The sequence below is a fragment of the Mesoplodon mirus genome, assembly GCF_964341445.2.
Source record: "Mesoplodon mirus genome assembly, chromosome: 2".
Lineage (NCBI taxonomy): Eukaryota > Metazoa > Chordata > Mammalia > Artiodactyla > Ziphiidae > Mesoplodon > Mesoplodon mirus.
In genome coordinates, this window is record NC_138977.1 from 120164633 (window position 1) to 120181387 (window position 16755).

General features: G+C 45.9%; 1 protein-coding gene across 1 annotated transcript in view; it reads left to right on the forward strand.

The window, feature by feature from the left end:
* Window positions 1-1678: 1678 nt before the first annotated feature.
* The window catches only part of EGLN1 (egl-9 family hypoxia inducible factor 1), a 59210-nt gene continuing 44133 nt past the window's right edge, over window positions 1679-16755 (forward strand). The window contains exon 1 of the mRNA XM_082635208.1: window positions 1679-2825. Coding sequence (XP_082491334.1) covers window positions 1902-2825 — 924 coding nt within the window. The 5' untranslated portion in view covers window positions 1679-1901. The remainder of the gene's footprint in view (window positions 2826-16755) is intronic.

A 16755-nucleotide genomic window follows, 5' to 3' on the forward strand; every position in this document is an offset into this window, starting at 1 on the left:
TAGGTTGTCATTATTGGTTTACACGTCTGCCCCCTGCACGGAACTTATCTGTCTTCCAAAGGCCAAGCTAATTGGAATTACTGTCCTCTTTCACCAGATTGGATCCCCAGGGTACTGTTTATTTATATGGCAGAATTTAATGACAGTTTTAAGTTCTGTGTAGTTGATGAAGAGTTTCTGGATTCAGGCTAGTTTTTTAAAAAATATTTTACAAAGTGGTTTATAAGTCCCTATATTATTCTGCTTTTAACCTTACACATTTCAGCTCTTGTGCTGTTAATCTGGAAGGCTAACATCTCAAGGACTGCTGAAGTTACCTGCAGTCTATTCAGATGGTACACAAGCCCAGCACAGCATTTCCCACATTAGCAGGTGCTCAATAAAGATGGTGAACATCGCAATCACAGCCCTTTTTATTCCAAAAATAAATGGCAGGGCGGAAAGAAACACCCTTGGCTTATTTCTGGTAAGGTTTTTATGTACTATAAAAGAAAGAATTGTACTCATCAGCATAGCACAAATTCTAATAATAAGAGATACTTCTGTTTAAACTTAAAAGTCGTTAATGCAGTAATGCCCATTTGCCCTCCCTCCGCCCCGCGCCCCGGCCAGATCCACTTCTCAGAAGCATTTCCAGCAGTTTGAGCTTAAGTGCCTGAATGTGGACCCTGAAATGAGCCTTGATTACCTTAGTCGACTAGGCAGCCAAACATTTTTTCACGAGGGTTTAAACTCCGCAAGATTTCACAGGATTTAAAAATGGTGGGGAAAAAAAAAAAAGCATCGAATTTCAGTACCTTTAAATTTAGCTCAAACGGGGCACAGGGGCTTGGACTGACACCGCAGCAATACTTCGTTTTGTTTTTTAACAATTTCGGGCCTTCCTGAAATACAGGCTGTATTGGCGTAATGGAAAAAGGAGGCTTGGAATCCTAGAGTCTGGTTTCTGGGTTCCGTCCCAGTTCTGCGTGACCTTGGGCAAGTTACTTTACTTCTCTGAATTTCCGTTTCCTCCGATGCAACACGACGGTGGCAGCAGCCACCTTGCAACGTAGTCTGGAGCGCGCCTGGAACACACCCAGTCAGCCGCACACAAACAGCAGCCATATTAAGGCCGCCCAGCTCCGCGGCGACCTCGCGGCCGCGCTCTGCCCAGCAGGTGTCGGTACCGCCCGGGGCGCGGGCCCGGCGGCGGCGGCGCGGCCCCCTCCCTTCCGCCGCTCTCGGGCCTGCCCCTCGGCGTCCCCGGGCGGGCCGCAGCAGCGTCCCGGGCCCGCCCCGGACGCAGTTCGCGGGGTCGCCAAGGGCGCCAGATCGGGCTCCGACGCCCAGCCGGCCGAGTGCGGGAAAGCGGAGGCGGCCCGGGCGCCGCCCGCGCCCGAGCGCGAGCGCGCGGCCACCGCCCCCTCGGCCCACCCCTCGCCCTGCCCCGCCCCCCGCCCTCGCGCGCCGCCCGCCCGGGTCGCCGCGGGGCCGTGGTGTACGTGCAGAGCGCGCAGAGCGAGTGGCGCCCGCACGCCCTGCGCTGCTCCCCGGGCCGAGCCGGGCCGCCTGGGACGCTGAGGCGGCGGCGGCCGAGGCGGCGGGTCTCGCGCGCCGGGCCCGCGTGCCCGAGCGGAGGTCGCCGTCCGCCGCGCAGGCCGCGCTCCCTCAGCCCGCGGCGGCGATGAGGCGCTGAGGCGGCGGCCGGCGCCGCGCGGCGGGACCGGAGGACGAGGAAGCGGCCCGGCCGAGGGCGCGGGGCGCCGGCCTCCCGAGGCGAGGGGCGGCGGGTGCATGGCGCAGTGACGGCCCTTGCCGCTCCGCCCGCTCCCCGGCCCCAGGCGAGGCCGTCCGGCCGCCACTCCTCCTGCTCGGCCGCCGCCTCTACCGCTACCGCCGCCTCCGCCGCCGCCGCCGCCATGGCCAATGACAGCGGCGGGCCCGGCGGGCCGAGCCCGAGCGAGCGAGACCGGCAGTACTGCGAGCTGTGCGGGAAGATGGAGAACCTGCTGCGCTGCAGCCGCTGCCGCAGCTCCTTCTACTGCAGCAAGGAGCATCAGCGCCAGGACTGGAAGAAGCACAAGCTCGTGTGCCAGGGAGGCGAGGGCGCCCTCGTCCCTGGAGCGGGCCAGCCCCAGCATCCCGGCCCCGCGCCGCCGCCCAGGGCCGCCGGGGCCGGGGCCAGGGAGGCCAGGAAGGCGGCGCCGCGCCGGGACAGAGCCGCCGCTGTCGCCGAGGCCGCGGGCCCGCGGGCCGCCGGAGACGCGGCGATGGCGAAGGCGAAGGCCAAGCCGGCGGCCGACCCCGCGGTGGCCGCGTCCCCGCCTCGCGCGGCGGCCGGCGGCCAGGGCCCGGCGGCGGCGGCCGCCGCCGAGGCGGAGCCCGCGAAGGAGGAGCCGCTGGCCCGCTCGTCGCTGTACCAGGAGAAGGCGAACCTGTACCCGCCGAGCAGCGCGCCGGGCGAGGCGCTGAGCCACGGCGGCGGCCTGCGGCCCAACGGGCAGACGAAGCCGCTGCCGGCGCTGAAGCTGGCGCTGGAGTACATCGTGCCCTGCATGAACAAGCACGGCATCTGCGTGGTGGACGACTTCCTGGGCAAGGAGACGGGGCAGCAGATCGGCGACGAGGTGCGCGCCCTGCACGACACCGGCAAGTTCACGGACGGGCAGCTGGTCAGCCAGAAGAGCGACTCGTCCAAGGACATCCGAGGCGATAAGATCACCTGGATCGAGGGCAAGGAGCCCGGCTGCGAAACCATCGGGCTGCTCATGAGCAGCATGGACGACCTGATCCGCCACTGTAACGGGAAGCTGGGCAACTACAAGATCAATGGCCGGACGAAAGTAAGTGTGTGCCGGGAGTGGGCGCGGGGCGAGGGAACGCAGTGTCTGTGTGCAAAAGGGATTTCCTTCTTGTGCAGCACCCGGTGGAGCAAACGGATAGCATCCACCTCCTGCCGGCTCACACACTTCTGCGTCTGATTGCACGGGCTTCTGGCTAAACTTAGGCTCTTCCTTGAACTTTGCAGTTTTCTCTTTTCCCTTGCACCGTGAGTCGGGTCAAACCTCGCTGGAGCTCTAGGCGCCCGACGGGGATTATTAGAGTGCTACCCGAAGCAAGTGCTGGTTCTGCATCAGCCTTGTGTTTGCAGCGGCTCTTAAATTCCCCGTGGGCTTTGAACCACTCATAAGCTCCCGACTTCCACAGTCGAATGTTGTGTTCAGTGAGGAGGAACCTGCCAGCTGACCACAGAAAGGTACATGTAAAATAAGCATTTAGGCCGAAGGCTCCTTACTTTCAGGAAGAGCCTGGCTGTTCCCCTCCCCCTCTTACAGCTCTCATCCCTCTCCCTCGTCCCTGCTGTTTTGAAACCCACTGCTAAACGGGGGAAGAAGTATTTCCGTTTTCAGACCGCGCAGTATAGGTAGGTTACATTTTTAGCATAGGTTTCCTTTATTTGCTTTTGTTAGTATAATCCCGCTGTTGAAAAAGAACTGTTTTGTAGCTTCCTGGAAAAAAAACAAAAAGAACAAAAACCCCATGGAATTGGCTCACTCTTAAGTCTCGGTTTGGTGAAATCTTTGTTTTCTCTTGACTATTGTAGTTGTTCCCCAGCAGATTCTTCCGTTCCTACCTAGTCGGATCGCTCTTCCCTCCTCAGTATGGTAGATGATAGACTCTCCTTCTCTGTACTCTCTTGTGGTTCTTTTCCATTTCACTCCCCAGATCTTAATCTTTTCTTTGTATCCAGCTCCACTCCAGGCCACCCTCCTCCACCCTCCTCCACCATCAATCTCTGTCTGAATTTGTGAGTTTGAGGAGATTGTTGAGGAGATCATCACACGTGGGTGTTTGTACACAGACACTGACTGTCCCCAGTAGTTCTTTTGTGTGTCAGACCATCTGTTTTGACAGTCATTATGTGTGACTCTCAGCCTGCCCAAAAGGCTAGGCGTACGCAATGAAGAAAGTTCTAAACGGGAAAATTTGGTGGGAAAAGACAATGTAAAGTCTCATTTACGCATTGCTGCTTCGTTGCTGGATGAAGGCACGTGTCTTAATATCATATGGTCGCCAAAAAAAAAAAAAAAAGGTGAACACTTGCTTAACACTAAGCTGAAAGGAAAAAAGAGCCTGATTAAATGCCAGCTTCGGTCTTTAATGCAATTCTCATTTATGTACGTATATATATATTTAATTTGTTATAGATCGAATCTGAATATAGCCATAAACCCTAGAGGAAGGAAAGCTTGAAAAAGCTTGAAGGCATATTAACGTAACTGTACAAAACTGACCGAAGTGTGTATGTAGTTGGGGCACAAGCTTCAGGCGAAGTCACGAAGAAGATAACGTCCTGAATCTTCCTTGCTCTGCTTTCCTTAGTTAAGTTAGCTTTCCAAGTTAAGCTAAATCCTCTTCTCACCTATCTTCCTGTTTTTAACTGCCCTTCTCAGGGAAGGGACAGCAGTCAGCCTAGCTCTTACAAAAGGGCCTCCTAATGGGGAGGCTGTTAGAGAATAGCCACTTCTTTCCTCAGGAGTGCCAGCGGTTGAAGGGCCGTTGAGGCTTTAGATCACCTGACTACACAGATCATGTGAAGGAAGGATGGGTTTTAAACTCTTTAGATTCTGATCTTATGCTTACATTAATTTTAGGGACACAGTTTCAGGATCTGTGAGTGGTTTTAGGGAATCCCTTTCATTGTACTTCTTGGTTGAGAGAGGTTTTGGGAATCTTGTTTGATTGTGTAGTTTAAGCATTCTTAAAAGAAACTAAAGCTGCTTGCTTTGGGGGAATGGAAAGGCAGTCCGATTACCAGCCACCATGTACTGAGCAGCCTCAGTGCGCTAGGCACCAGGTTAGGCCCAATACAGACGTGGTCACAGTAATTTTAATCCTATGAAATCGGTAGCATTATTCTTACTGTACATCTGAGGATATTTCAGCTCCGACTTGGCTGAGGCCTACCACTTATGATAACCTAGCTGTGATTCAAACTTAGGGTCATTCAGACATCAAGCCCTGTGCTTTTTCTACTACACTGGATATGAGTAGGATATTAAATGAGAAGATGTAGATTACTTAGCACACTATTGGAACTCAAATTTGATACACATATTTTATTGACCGTGAGAGTATTAGCCTTGTATGTGAATAATTGTAGTTTATCTTTGGACTGTAGAAACTTCTTTTATTACAGTGTTTGTTTCAGATAGTGACTGAAAAGCCAGTTAAATTTATCTGCCTGGATCATGCTTATACTCCTAAGAGAGGCAGAATATGGGTCCTGTATGTGATTGCAGAGAGGGTCTTCAGTTAAGGGTTTTATTATCCTTTACGACATTATAGTGATTTTAAAAGGTATTTGCCTGAACTGTGTGGTCTTTTTCTCACATAGATTTTCACAGCAACTCTAAAATATTTAGGTCGTTGGTGTATTATCCCTGTTTACAGATGAGGAAAGTGAGCCTCGGGAAAGGTCACTTGTTGGAAATCCTGTTACATACCAGGACTTAAATTCAGGTTTTCTGACCGAGATTTGACGTTCTTCATTTACACTGTCTGTTCTGTATGGTCTTTGTGCATGTCACGGCCTGGTAATCAGATGATGTATAATTTATAATTGGCTGTGGCTCATTCAGTGTATTCTTGGATTTCTCCCAAATTTCTGCTTCCAGCACGCTTATCTGGCCACTGTTTGTCCAGCTACTTTAAAAGAGGAACTACAGGGGCTTCCCTGGTGGCGCAGTGGTTGAGAGTCCGCCTGCCGATGCAGGGGACGCGGGTTCGTGCCCCGATCCCGGAGGATCCCACATGCCGCGGAGCGGCTGGGCCCGCGAGCCATGGCCGCGGAGCCTGTGTGTCCGGAGCCTGTGCTCCGCAACGGGAGGGGCCACAGCAGTGAGAGGCCCGCGTACAGCAAAGAAAAAAAAAAAGAGGAACTACAAAAGAAAGATGAAGAAATACAGGAAAAAAACAGGAACATGATCGTGGCCACTGAGCTCCAGTTTCCACTTTCTCTGATCCTTTTTTGGGATTTTCCCCCTTTTTGCCCTTAAACTGCCCTTTGATCCTTTATCCTTTCTCACACCCTTTCTTCCATCAAGAAGACTTGCAGTGATGTCCAAGAGGAAGGAGTCACGGCCTGCTGATTTGTGAGGAGTAGCTTTATGTGGGCTGTAAGAAATCATAGGTGCCTTTACTTGGGGTAGAGGAAGAAGAATGCAGAGGAGTGCAGATCCTGGGAAAATCAGTTGGAGTTTCTTTTTTTTAAATTTATTTGTTTTATTTATTTATTTTTGGCTGCATTGGGTCTTCATTGCTGCGCGCGGGCGGGCGGGGGCTACTCTTCGTTGCGGTGTGCAGGCTTCTCACTGCGGTGGCTTCTCCTGTTGCAGAGCACAGGCTCTAGGCGTGCGGGCTTCAGTAGTTGTGGCACGTGGGCTCAGTAGTTGTGGCTCGCGCGCTCTAGAGCGCAGGCTCAGTAGTTGTGGCACACGGGCTTGGTTGCTCTGGCATGTGGGATCTTCCCGGACCAGGGCTCGAACCCGTGTCCCCTGCATTAGCAGGCGGATTCTTAACCACTGCGCCACTAGGGAAGCACTCAGTTGGAGTTTCTTAACCACTCTGAAGGAAGACGTTTGCTTGTTACAATAAAACTACTAGAATCATACATGTTTTTGAAATTTTGTCTAAAACTTACTCTGTTCAATTAAAATGTACATAAAGAGAAGGAGTGATAAAATAAGCCAATAAGCAGCAGATTCTATTCCTGAGATTTTCCCCAGTCCTGCAGTTAATTGGGCAGCTCTAGCTGATTATGGCTTTTAGAGCAAAGGGTAGGATAAGGAAAGACCTGATCCTTTATTATCACTACCATAGAGATGTGGTGTCAGTCCTCTTAGATGTTACAAACAAAACCGAACAAAACTGCCTTCTCAATCTACTTCTGCCACTTTGTCTATACTCTTGGCTCCCAGGATGTACTAATTGAAGCAGCTTGTTTAATGTTTTAATAGCTACGTCAGAGTTCAAGATCAAAGTCAATTCTGTATTCAGAAAGGCTGAAAATATTACAACTTCCATAGTAGCAGTTTTGCATAGTGCTTTACTGTTTTAAAAGAGAAGCAAGTGGACTGAAAGAGTGGTCTTAATAGGCTGTGAGAACCAAGTTCAACTTTGTAGGAACACATTCTGTACGGTGAATTAGTGTACGTGTAGTTTACACATATGGTAACTTCTTTAATTCTAAAGGAATTTTAGTTTAAATTAACAGGTTGTTGGTTTTTCAAAAATGTTTATAGCTCTTCCCTTATCTACCACCTAATAAGCCACAAAAATTTCCTGCAAAACCTTAGTCACACAGGAGGAGAGCATCTGAACGTAGAAGGATAGTGGACTTTGTGCTGCTCCGAAACCTGGCTTGGATTCTGGATGTGCCACTGTTTCTGTGTCCTTGAGCCAGTTGCTTAAGCTTTCTGAGCCTGTTATTCCATTTGGAAAATGGTGTTAAATGATGCCTGCCTTTTCTGTCTCTCAGGCTTGCTGTGAGGAATGTATATAATCTTGCATGTAAAGGCACTTTTTTAATTGTAAAGCACTATGCAGAAGTGTCCTTAACTTACTCTTCTCATTTAGAAAATTTTCTACTTTTTGACTTCCCCTACACACACACACACACACACACACACACACACACACACACACACACACACACACACACACACACACACACACACACTCTCTCTCTCTCTCTCTCTCTCTCTCTCTCTCTCTCTCTCTCTCTCTCTCTCTCTCTCTCTCTCTCTCTCTCTCTCTCTCTAAGTCCCAGAGAGGTTAAGTGCCTTGTTCAAGGTCAGAGAGCTGGTTAGTGATTTACTTCATTCTTGTATCTGCACCTTAATGCTGCATCTCGTGTAAAAATCACGTGTTCCCACTTAACTAATTTTGGTGTCTTTTATGCCATTTTTGAGGCTATGCTTGAACATTTATGACTTCCTTTTCTTTTCCCTTTTACTCCTGTTACTCTACAGTTTGGCTTATCTGACATTCTAGTTTACATTTTCCTCCTTTTGATAATTCCTCCCTAATCTCCCTAGATGTTCTTTATTTACCTCCTTTTTTCCTCTGTTGTTGAAGCCATTTTCCCTGAAGCAGGCCCACTCTCTGTTATTTCCTTAGTTGGAACTGTCTTTCTGCTCTGTGTTTCTGATTTAAATGTTTATTCTCTGTTTTCCTTTCCCCACTTTCCCCCTATCAGGCATGAAGTCTGTCTTTGTTCATCTTCTAGCATGTTCTCTGAAGCCTGTGCCTTCCCAGTATGCCTTTGGATTGATGTTATCAGCTTAGTTGTTTTTATTTAATTTTTCTCTTTAGGCTTTTAAAGCAACATCAAATATTTCAGTCTCCCTTTCGTTTGCACACATTCTTGATCAGTGTTTCATAGATGCATTTTAGTGCTTCATTTGCATTTTACCTCCTTTTCCACTATGCCCTTGTTTCTGCACCTGAAACGTTGTTTGTGACCACAGGATGGCATTCAGATGATTATTTGAACCATATTCATGGCTTGTCTTTGCCTCTTTCTGTTCCAGCTAAAAACTTTCTATTCTAAAGAACAAAACAAAGAAACAACCACAAAAACTGACAGATGATTAACTGAAGTCTTCCCTTAAAATGGTTTATTTCACACCTGTATTTCTTAGCCCAGACTCTGAATTGTTCTGCCATCTTTATTGGAATGTTTTGTGTTTCATTATCACATTTTCCCAGAACCAAGCCACAATTTTATTTCTGAAGAGCTTGGATAGTATCTGTACCCTCTGTCTGTTTGCTCGCTGAAATCACCGGAAAGTTTTCTTAGGTTTGGATTTCTCGTTTTCTTTATTCAGTGCCCCAAACCCCGTTTCTTCACCAAAGCAAAATGCACACACTCTTGGCTTCTCCTTACCGTGTTCTCTGAGTCTTGTTTTGATAGTCTTTTCATTCGTTCGTTGATTCAACAAATGACATGAAGTGAGTACTTTGCATGCACAGGTACTGTCCTAGGAGCTAGGAATACCTGAACAACGAGAACAAAAATGCCCCCATTCTCATGGAGCTTAAATTTCACTTGAGGCAGGTGAGGGGCGGGGAGAGACAGTTAATAAAGAGATGTATGAGTAAGTGCGTGACACATTAGGTGGTAAGTATTAAGACAAAAAAATAAACAAGGTAAGGACAGAGTGACCAGGGGGTTTTCTTTTATACAGGATTGATAAAGTAATACGATATTTACGTAGAGGCTTGAATGAAGTGAGGGCCTGGGTTATAGGGGTACGTGGGAGAAGAACATTCCAAGTAGAGCTATTAAATAGCACGTAGAGCGGCCCTGACGTGGGATGTGCTTGGCATGTTCGAACATAGCAAGGAGGAGATCACTGCGTCTCTAGCGGAGCAGAGGGAAGGGAACGAGCCAGAGCATGGTAGGCGATGGGGTCGGTGAAGCGGGGGTGGGGAAGTAAGGTCAGTTCATGTAGGATTTCGCCTGTAAGCTGTGTCAGGAACTCTGGGTTGTATCCTGGGTGACACGGGAGGCCCCTGGAGAGCTTGTTCTAGGAGATCTCTGTGACTGCTGTGCGGGAGCAAGAGTGGAAGCAGGGGCACCAGGTAGGAAGTTCTTCCAGCAGCCTTGGCCCCGGGAGGTGGTGGCTCACATTAGAGCAGTAGCTGCAGACCTGTGGAGAATTAGTTGGATTCTGGATATATTTTGAAAGTAGAGTCAGTGAGATTTGCTGATGGACTAGTGGGAGGAATGCAAGAAAGGAAGGAGTTGAGAATGTCTCCAGGTTTTTGGCTTGAGCAACTGGAAGGAGATAATTATTACTTCATCTTGCTCCAACCCTCCTGCTTTTCTCCTCTGGCCCCGCTCTTTCAGTTTCCATTTATAGCAGATTGTTGACACTTATTTCGCAGCTCAATCCAGAAGAGAAAAGTTCCATGCTCTGCTTGTCCACATTCCTTCAAATTGGCTGTGCTTGCTGCTACTGCTGTTGACCTCACAGCGCCATCCTTTCTTCTCCAGAGGCTTTATGGCTTCTTTGCACAGTACGCTCTCATCAGCTCTGCCCCTGGGGCTGCCTGCGGGAATTACTGCAGGACATCTTGCTGAACTTCTGGTGCTGTCAACAAATAGGTCTGTGCTCTCTTACATGAACTGCTCACTTAAGATGGCTTGTAGATACAAATCCATGTAAAAAGAATTACAGATTCTGAAATTTAGGGAGACACTGGAGAAAATTGAATGGTTCAACATGAGAGACAAGCATAGATTTAGATTAAATTTCAAAATAAAATTAGAAATAGAACATCTTTGTTTAAACATGCTGTTGGAAGTTAAAGCTATTGTAGAAAATTGAGAAGAGGTAGAATGACCATAAAATATCAAAAATAATTCCTGACATATAGATGTAAACAACTCTGTGATAGCTTAGTAGGAAAAGAAGGGGCAAGTTTATGATACTTTAGGGATCTGAAAAGATAGCAGAGAAATACAGCTCTCATCCCCTTGATGAGGAGCCTGACCCTGGAATTAGAAATAAAAGTACCACCTATCAGATGGGAAGTGATAGGGTTAAAATTATAATATAGTGTCCAGGCCTTTTAAGCATAGGAAACCTTGCTTTTGACTGTAGGGTAAGGGAGGGTCACAAAAGTATGGGTAAACATTAAAATACTCTATATGAAATGATTAAAAATAATTAAAACCTGAAAGGTCAAACTTGAGCTATAGAATAGAGGAACCTTATAATCTCAACTTAATTCAAACAACTTCAAGTTTCAGCCTGATTTTTGTATACATGGGAAATGTCAGATCTGGCCAGTTAATTGAAAGAGTCTAATCAGGAGTTTGGGGTATTAAAAGATTGACCACATCTGAATTTTTTCTCATTAATATTGGTACTCAACTCTCATCTGTAGATGGTAACTAGAGGTTCTGAGTCCATAGTTTTGTCAGTAATTATCCTTTATTCTATCTCTAGGTATTTTTTACCTTCTATTATGTCTTCCACTGACTTCTGTTAGCATTACTTCTCTGAAATACACCCTTGAAAGTTACTTTTTAATTAGAAAATTGCGTGATTTCCCCCCATAGACCAGGTCTTTGTGCTGCTTCAGTAGCACTGTTGACCACCCCACCTCTAAAATCTTTGATCACTCATTTACTAGCCTGGATCTGAGCCTTTCAAGTGTTGTTTTCTCAGTATATGTTTCAGAATTTTCCTTATTTTCTCAGCTTCTAACTGTAGTTTTTTCTTGAAGCTCAGTTCTTAGCTTTCTGCTCAGCACTGTGAGAAGACACATGTAGGGGGAACTTGAAGCATCTATACTTCTAGACTTTTCTTCTCAGCTTATATTAGTTATCTGTTGCTATGTAACAATGTAACAAGTTGCACCAAAACGTAGTGACTTAAAATAACACACATTTATTATTTCAGTTTCTGTAGATCGGGAACCTGGGCACAGGCTAGCGGCATCGTCTGCTTCGCTGCCTCTCACGAGGCTGCAGTCAAGGTGTCAGCCAGGGTCCGTGGTCTCCTCCAGAGGCTCAAATGGGGAAGGATCTGCTTCCAGGCTCACTCAGTGGCTATCAGCAGCGTTCAGTTTCTCATGGGTTGTTGGACTGAGGACCGCAGTTCCTTGCCATGTGGGCCTCTCCAGCACAGCAGCTTGCTTCATCCAAGTATGCAAATCAAAAAGGCAGTAAAGAATTCTCTATCAGGACTGAAGCCCCAGACTTTTGTAACTTAACCACAGATGTGACATCCCATCACCTGTGCTGTATTTTTTTGGTTAGATAAAGTCACTAGGTTCATTTCACACTCGAGGGGAAGTAATTACGCAAGGGGGTGAATACCATTTCTTAAATTGCTTCTTCCTTTATAGTGTTTGCCCCTGAAGTGATACTGATTTTTTTAAAATTTATTTATTTTTATTTAATTTATTTTTGGCTGCGTTGTGTCGTTGCTGCACGCCGGCTTTCTCTAGTTGAGGCGAGCGGGGGCTGCTCTTCGTTGCGGTGCGCTGGCTTCTTATTGTGGTGGCTTCTCTTGTTGCGGAGCATGGGCTCTAGGCGCGCAGGCTTCAGGAGTTGTGGCATGCGGGCTCAGTAGCTGTGGCTCACGGGCTCTAGAGCGCAGGCTCAGTAGTTGTGGCTCACAGGCTTAGTTGCTCTGAGGCATGTGGGATCTTCCTGGACCAGGGCTCGAACCTGTGTCCCCTGCATTGGCGGGCGGATTCTCAACCACTGTGCCGCCAGGGAAGCCCTGAAGTGATCGTTTTAATGGTCTGTGGTTTGTCTTCTCCTTTTGCTCTGGTCTATATCTTTTTCTCCCTGGGTGATCTTATGTGCTGGAGGAAGCCCAAGTTCTTAAGCTAGCTTGCCAGTGTTCAAGCTCTTGTTTTGCTACTTAATTGCTCTCTAATTTTAGGCAAATTTCCTAACAATTAAAGTATCGCTTTCTCATCAGTATATTAGGGTTAATAATGGTACCTAATTCAATAAGGTTTGTTTAGAGATAGGTGAGGTACATGAGAAATGCCCAGCAGATTACCAGTGTTCATTTAATATTAGCTGTAACTATAATAACAGGAGGAGGAGGAGGGGAGCAGCCGTGGATTCAGCTGTCGGGCTTTTTGTTCAGGAGGCCTTGACCGTCCACTACCCTGGCATCTGGAAAGGACTGATGGACGTCTCCCCTTGGATGTTCTACAAGTACTGCAAACCCAGCATGGTTAAGACTGAAGTTTCTTCCTGGAGGGGATCAGGGTTGGTGGGGCTCTCTGATGGGAGAACAGGTTTAAAACTGAACCTGTTTGCAAAACCCATTTATTTTTTCAACAACTATTTGCAGTGTCTAATACATGCCCGGATCAGTGCTAGGCACTGACAGTACCACGATGCCCAGGTCAAGGTAATTCTCTCTGCCCTTCCCAAGTTTCATTGTCTGAGGGGGAGATGACACTGAACCTGCAGTTCCATGTGTGATGGATGTTTATGAGATGTACTGGAGCCCATGGGAGCATGTTAGAGGAGACCTAGGTTGCTCTGCAAGCCAGGAAAGGTGTCCTTGAAGAAGCAGTTATTTAGACAGACTTCCGATGGGTGAGTTCATTTCAGTGGAATAAGTCCAGTGAAAGTCTTCAAGTCTGAAAAAGCATGATGTTTTAGAGGAACATTCTTTCCTTTATCAGTATGTAAATTTTACTCACTTAAAAATGATTTCCTGTGTCTTGTTCCTCATTCCCATTTACACTTTCTGTCTCTGTCCTAGATCATTAGAAAAGCCTACTTTTTTTCTTTTTGTATCTTTCCTTTCCAGTCTAGTCTATCCATTGCCTCTCGTGTTATCTTTCTAAAACACAGATCATATCATTCTGCTGCTTGAAAAATGTTTCCCATTCAAGTCTTGGTATGCCATACAGATATTTGTTTTAAGGAATGTTTCATTTCGCATCGTGTACTTGCTGCTGCAGCCACTGGAGCCTACTTGCAGGTTCCTTGAACTGCATTCATCTTCTCTCTCTCTGCATTTCTACCTCTGCATTTCTGTGTGGAAAGGTAGTAGGGAGGTTTCCCCAGCCTACTTCTTGCTCCAGTTCTTCTAAGCAGAATTATACCTCTGTCCTGTCTGTTGCTGTGGCACTTCTTATCACTGATGGAACACTTTCGACAGTGGTGGGTTTCCTCCACAATTGTGAGCCACATTAGGATAAGACCCCTGTCTTACTCATGTTGATATACTCAGCTTCTTGCATCAGGCACTCAGTATTATATTTGGATTTTCACTGTACCACCCTAATTGAGATTTTTAATCGCTTTATACCTGGACTGTTATACAATATTATTATTTAATTCATTCTTCTCCATGTACCACCTACAACTATCTAATATAAATTTACTAACACTTACAAAAATCTTACTCAAAACTCTTCTGAGGTTTATTTAAAGGATACAATTTGATTCCCAGGCACTTAATGCTCCCCAGCTACTTAGGCCCACCCCACCTATCCACCCTTATTTGCTACCCCTCTTTGAAATACAGCCACTATTTCAGCCAGACTATTTTCTGCCTTTTTGCTTCGCTTCTCACTCCTCCCAACATGTCTGTGAGTTCTTTGACTGGTTTATGCTCCCAGGATTCAGATGTTATGCGTCCCTTAGCATCTAGCTTAAGTCCCATCCCCCGTATCTTCCTGAACTCTGAACCTCCATTGATCTCTCTTTTCTCAAAAATTTTGTATATCTTTTATTCTGAAGTATCTTCTCCAGAAAGTTATAAGAGCAGGGGAGCTGTATTATATACTCTTTGGTCTTACACAAAGCACCTTTTGTTGTTCTGGTTATTTATTATTCATATGTTAACACTTAGTGAATTGCCCTCAACCAACCTGCCACGTACCTCACCTCTGCTTCCCCTCCTTCTATCCATTTTCTAAAACTACAGTAAGACTTTTTGAAAGTCTGTGAGCATTTTCATCCTATTGTGGTCAACTCTCCTTTCTATGCTTACTATGCTATTTCCAGTCCCTATTTTCCAGATAAAAATAACCCAGGCCAACATGGCCTAAACTATTTTTAACTCCAAGTACTGGGAGAAAGGTCTGAAAGTGAAATGAAGTTTTAGCCATTGCCTTGGCCCACGGTCAGTTGGTAGGTTACTCATTGGTAGAAGCCTGCACATCCATGAATCTCGAGGGCAGAGTGCATGTATGTCTTACCTCCGTCATCCCCACCAGTGAGAATCCCCAGGGAACGTGTCATTTCAAAACAAAGCTGCATAATAGACACGATGTTGAAAGTGACCTCTTACATACTCTTCTCTGTGACCCAGGAGAGAAGCTTGTGCCTAGCAAGCTGACACAAAGCTCAGCATTTTCTATACCATGGGATTGATGTGCAAAGTTAAAATTTTTCAAGAGCAAAATTATCATAGTTTTGATTTGGTTTTAGTATTTGGTAATTTATTCAGAATTTTAGATCACATTAAAGGAGTTGTATTTACATTTACATTTTTATCCTTAAAAAGAATTTCACTTTCCAACTTTGCTTGATTTTGGTATTTAAAATGTGTTTTCATTCTCTGAGAACAGTTTTTTAGTTGGAGGAAAGTAGCTTGAGATTTAATATTTACCACAGATAATTTATGTGCAAAGAATGGGCATAGTTTTGGGTGGTTACCGTCCAGAGTATTTGGAATCAAATTTCTTCAATGAAGAAAATTTTGGCTAAAAATCACGTATGATAATAAAATAGCACCCCTCTCCAATAGCTTACACTTTTTGTTTCAAGGTAATTCTATACACTTGTAGTTCATAACTTTGTTTTGCATCTGGACCCCTTTAGGAATCTAATTGTAGCCATGCACCTTCTCACCCTAAAAATGAACATACATGCATGTTTTGCTTATACTAAAGCTCATCCATAGACCGTACAGTAAGAACCCGTTATAAGAAGAGTTCTAAAGAACAGAACAAAACCAAAAACATTTTAAGCTTTTCGTGTCTCCCCCTTTCCTTTTCGTGTCTGGTTATGGTTGAGTGAGGTTTCTATATTTATTCAGTTGCTGTTCTTGCCCCATGTCCACAGAACTCTGCTTTGAATTTTTTCCCTCCATGATAGTAGTCAATTTTTAAGTTATGGAGACCCAGATAAAGGATATATATTATAACTTAGGTCTAGTGGTATAGATGTACAGACTTCTGAAAGATGTTTGCCTTGTACAAGCTGGCTATATAACAAAACAAAGTTAACTGTTGTGTACCAGGATGGAAACCATGACCTTAGGGAGAATGCCTTCCCAGAGGGCACACCTCTGCAAGTACGTCTGCTAGGTTATCCTTGCTTTAGAATTCTAGATGTGCAGTTTTGCCATAAAAGACTGAGATCCTTTATCACCAATAAATAACACTGGGTTGTGATTCTTTCTCTTCTCCCTCTTTCCCTTTACACTGTCTTGTTTCCTGTTCCCACTGCACACGTTCATGTGTGCATGTGTATTTTGCCTTTTTGTTGTTTTTAACTTGTAACTGACATTTGAGTAAGATTCATCTGAATTTTTTTTTTTTAAACATCAGATTAAACATAGACCGTCAGAATTATCTTTGCCTTATTGATTGGTAAGGCTGTTCAACAAGGCAACAGGCTCAGTTTATGCTAATCCTGGTGTAATTTTTTTTTTTTTTTTAAAGAAGATGTTGGGGGTAGGAGTTTATTAATTAATTTATTTATTTTTGCTGTGTTGGGTCATCGTTTCTGTGCGAGGGCTTTCTCTAGTTGTGGCAAGCAGGGGCCACTCTTCATCGCGGTGCGCGGGCCTCTCACTATCGCGGCCTCTCTTGTTGCGGAGCACAGGCTCCAGATGCGCAGGCTCAGTAGTTGTGGCTCACGGGCCTAGTTGCTTTGCGGCATGTGGGATCCTCCCAGACCAGGGCTCGAACCCGTGTCCCCTGCACTAGCAGGCAGACTCTCAACCACTGCGCCACCAGGGAAGCCCCCATCTAAATTTTTTTAAAAATAAAAACCTTGGTAATAATAGAGCATCAGGACTGGGGGCGGGGGGAGCAGGGGAGGAGTGCCCTTAAAACAAAAATGAAACTAGAACTCATATTGGTTGGTTTTGTTTTTATTAAAAATAGTTGCTATAACTGTTAGATATGAAGGATCTCTTGATAGTTTTGGTAGAAAATATTTTTAATACGTGTAAGAATAATTTGTCCTTCATTCTTATCTTG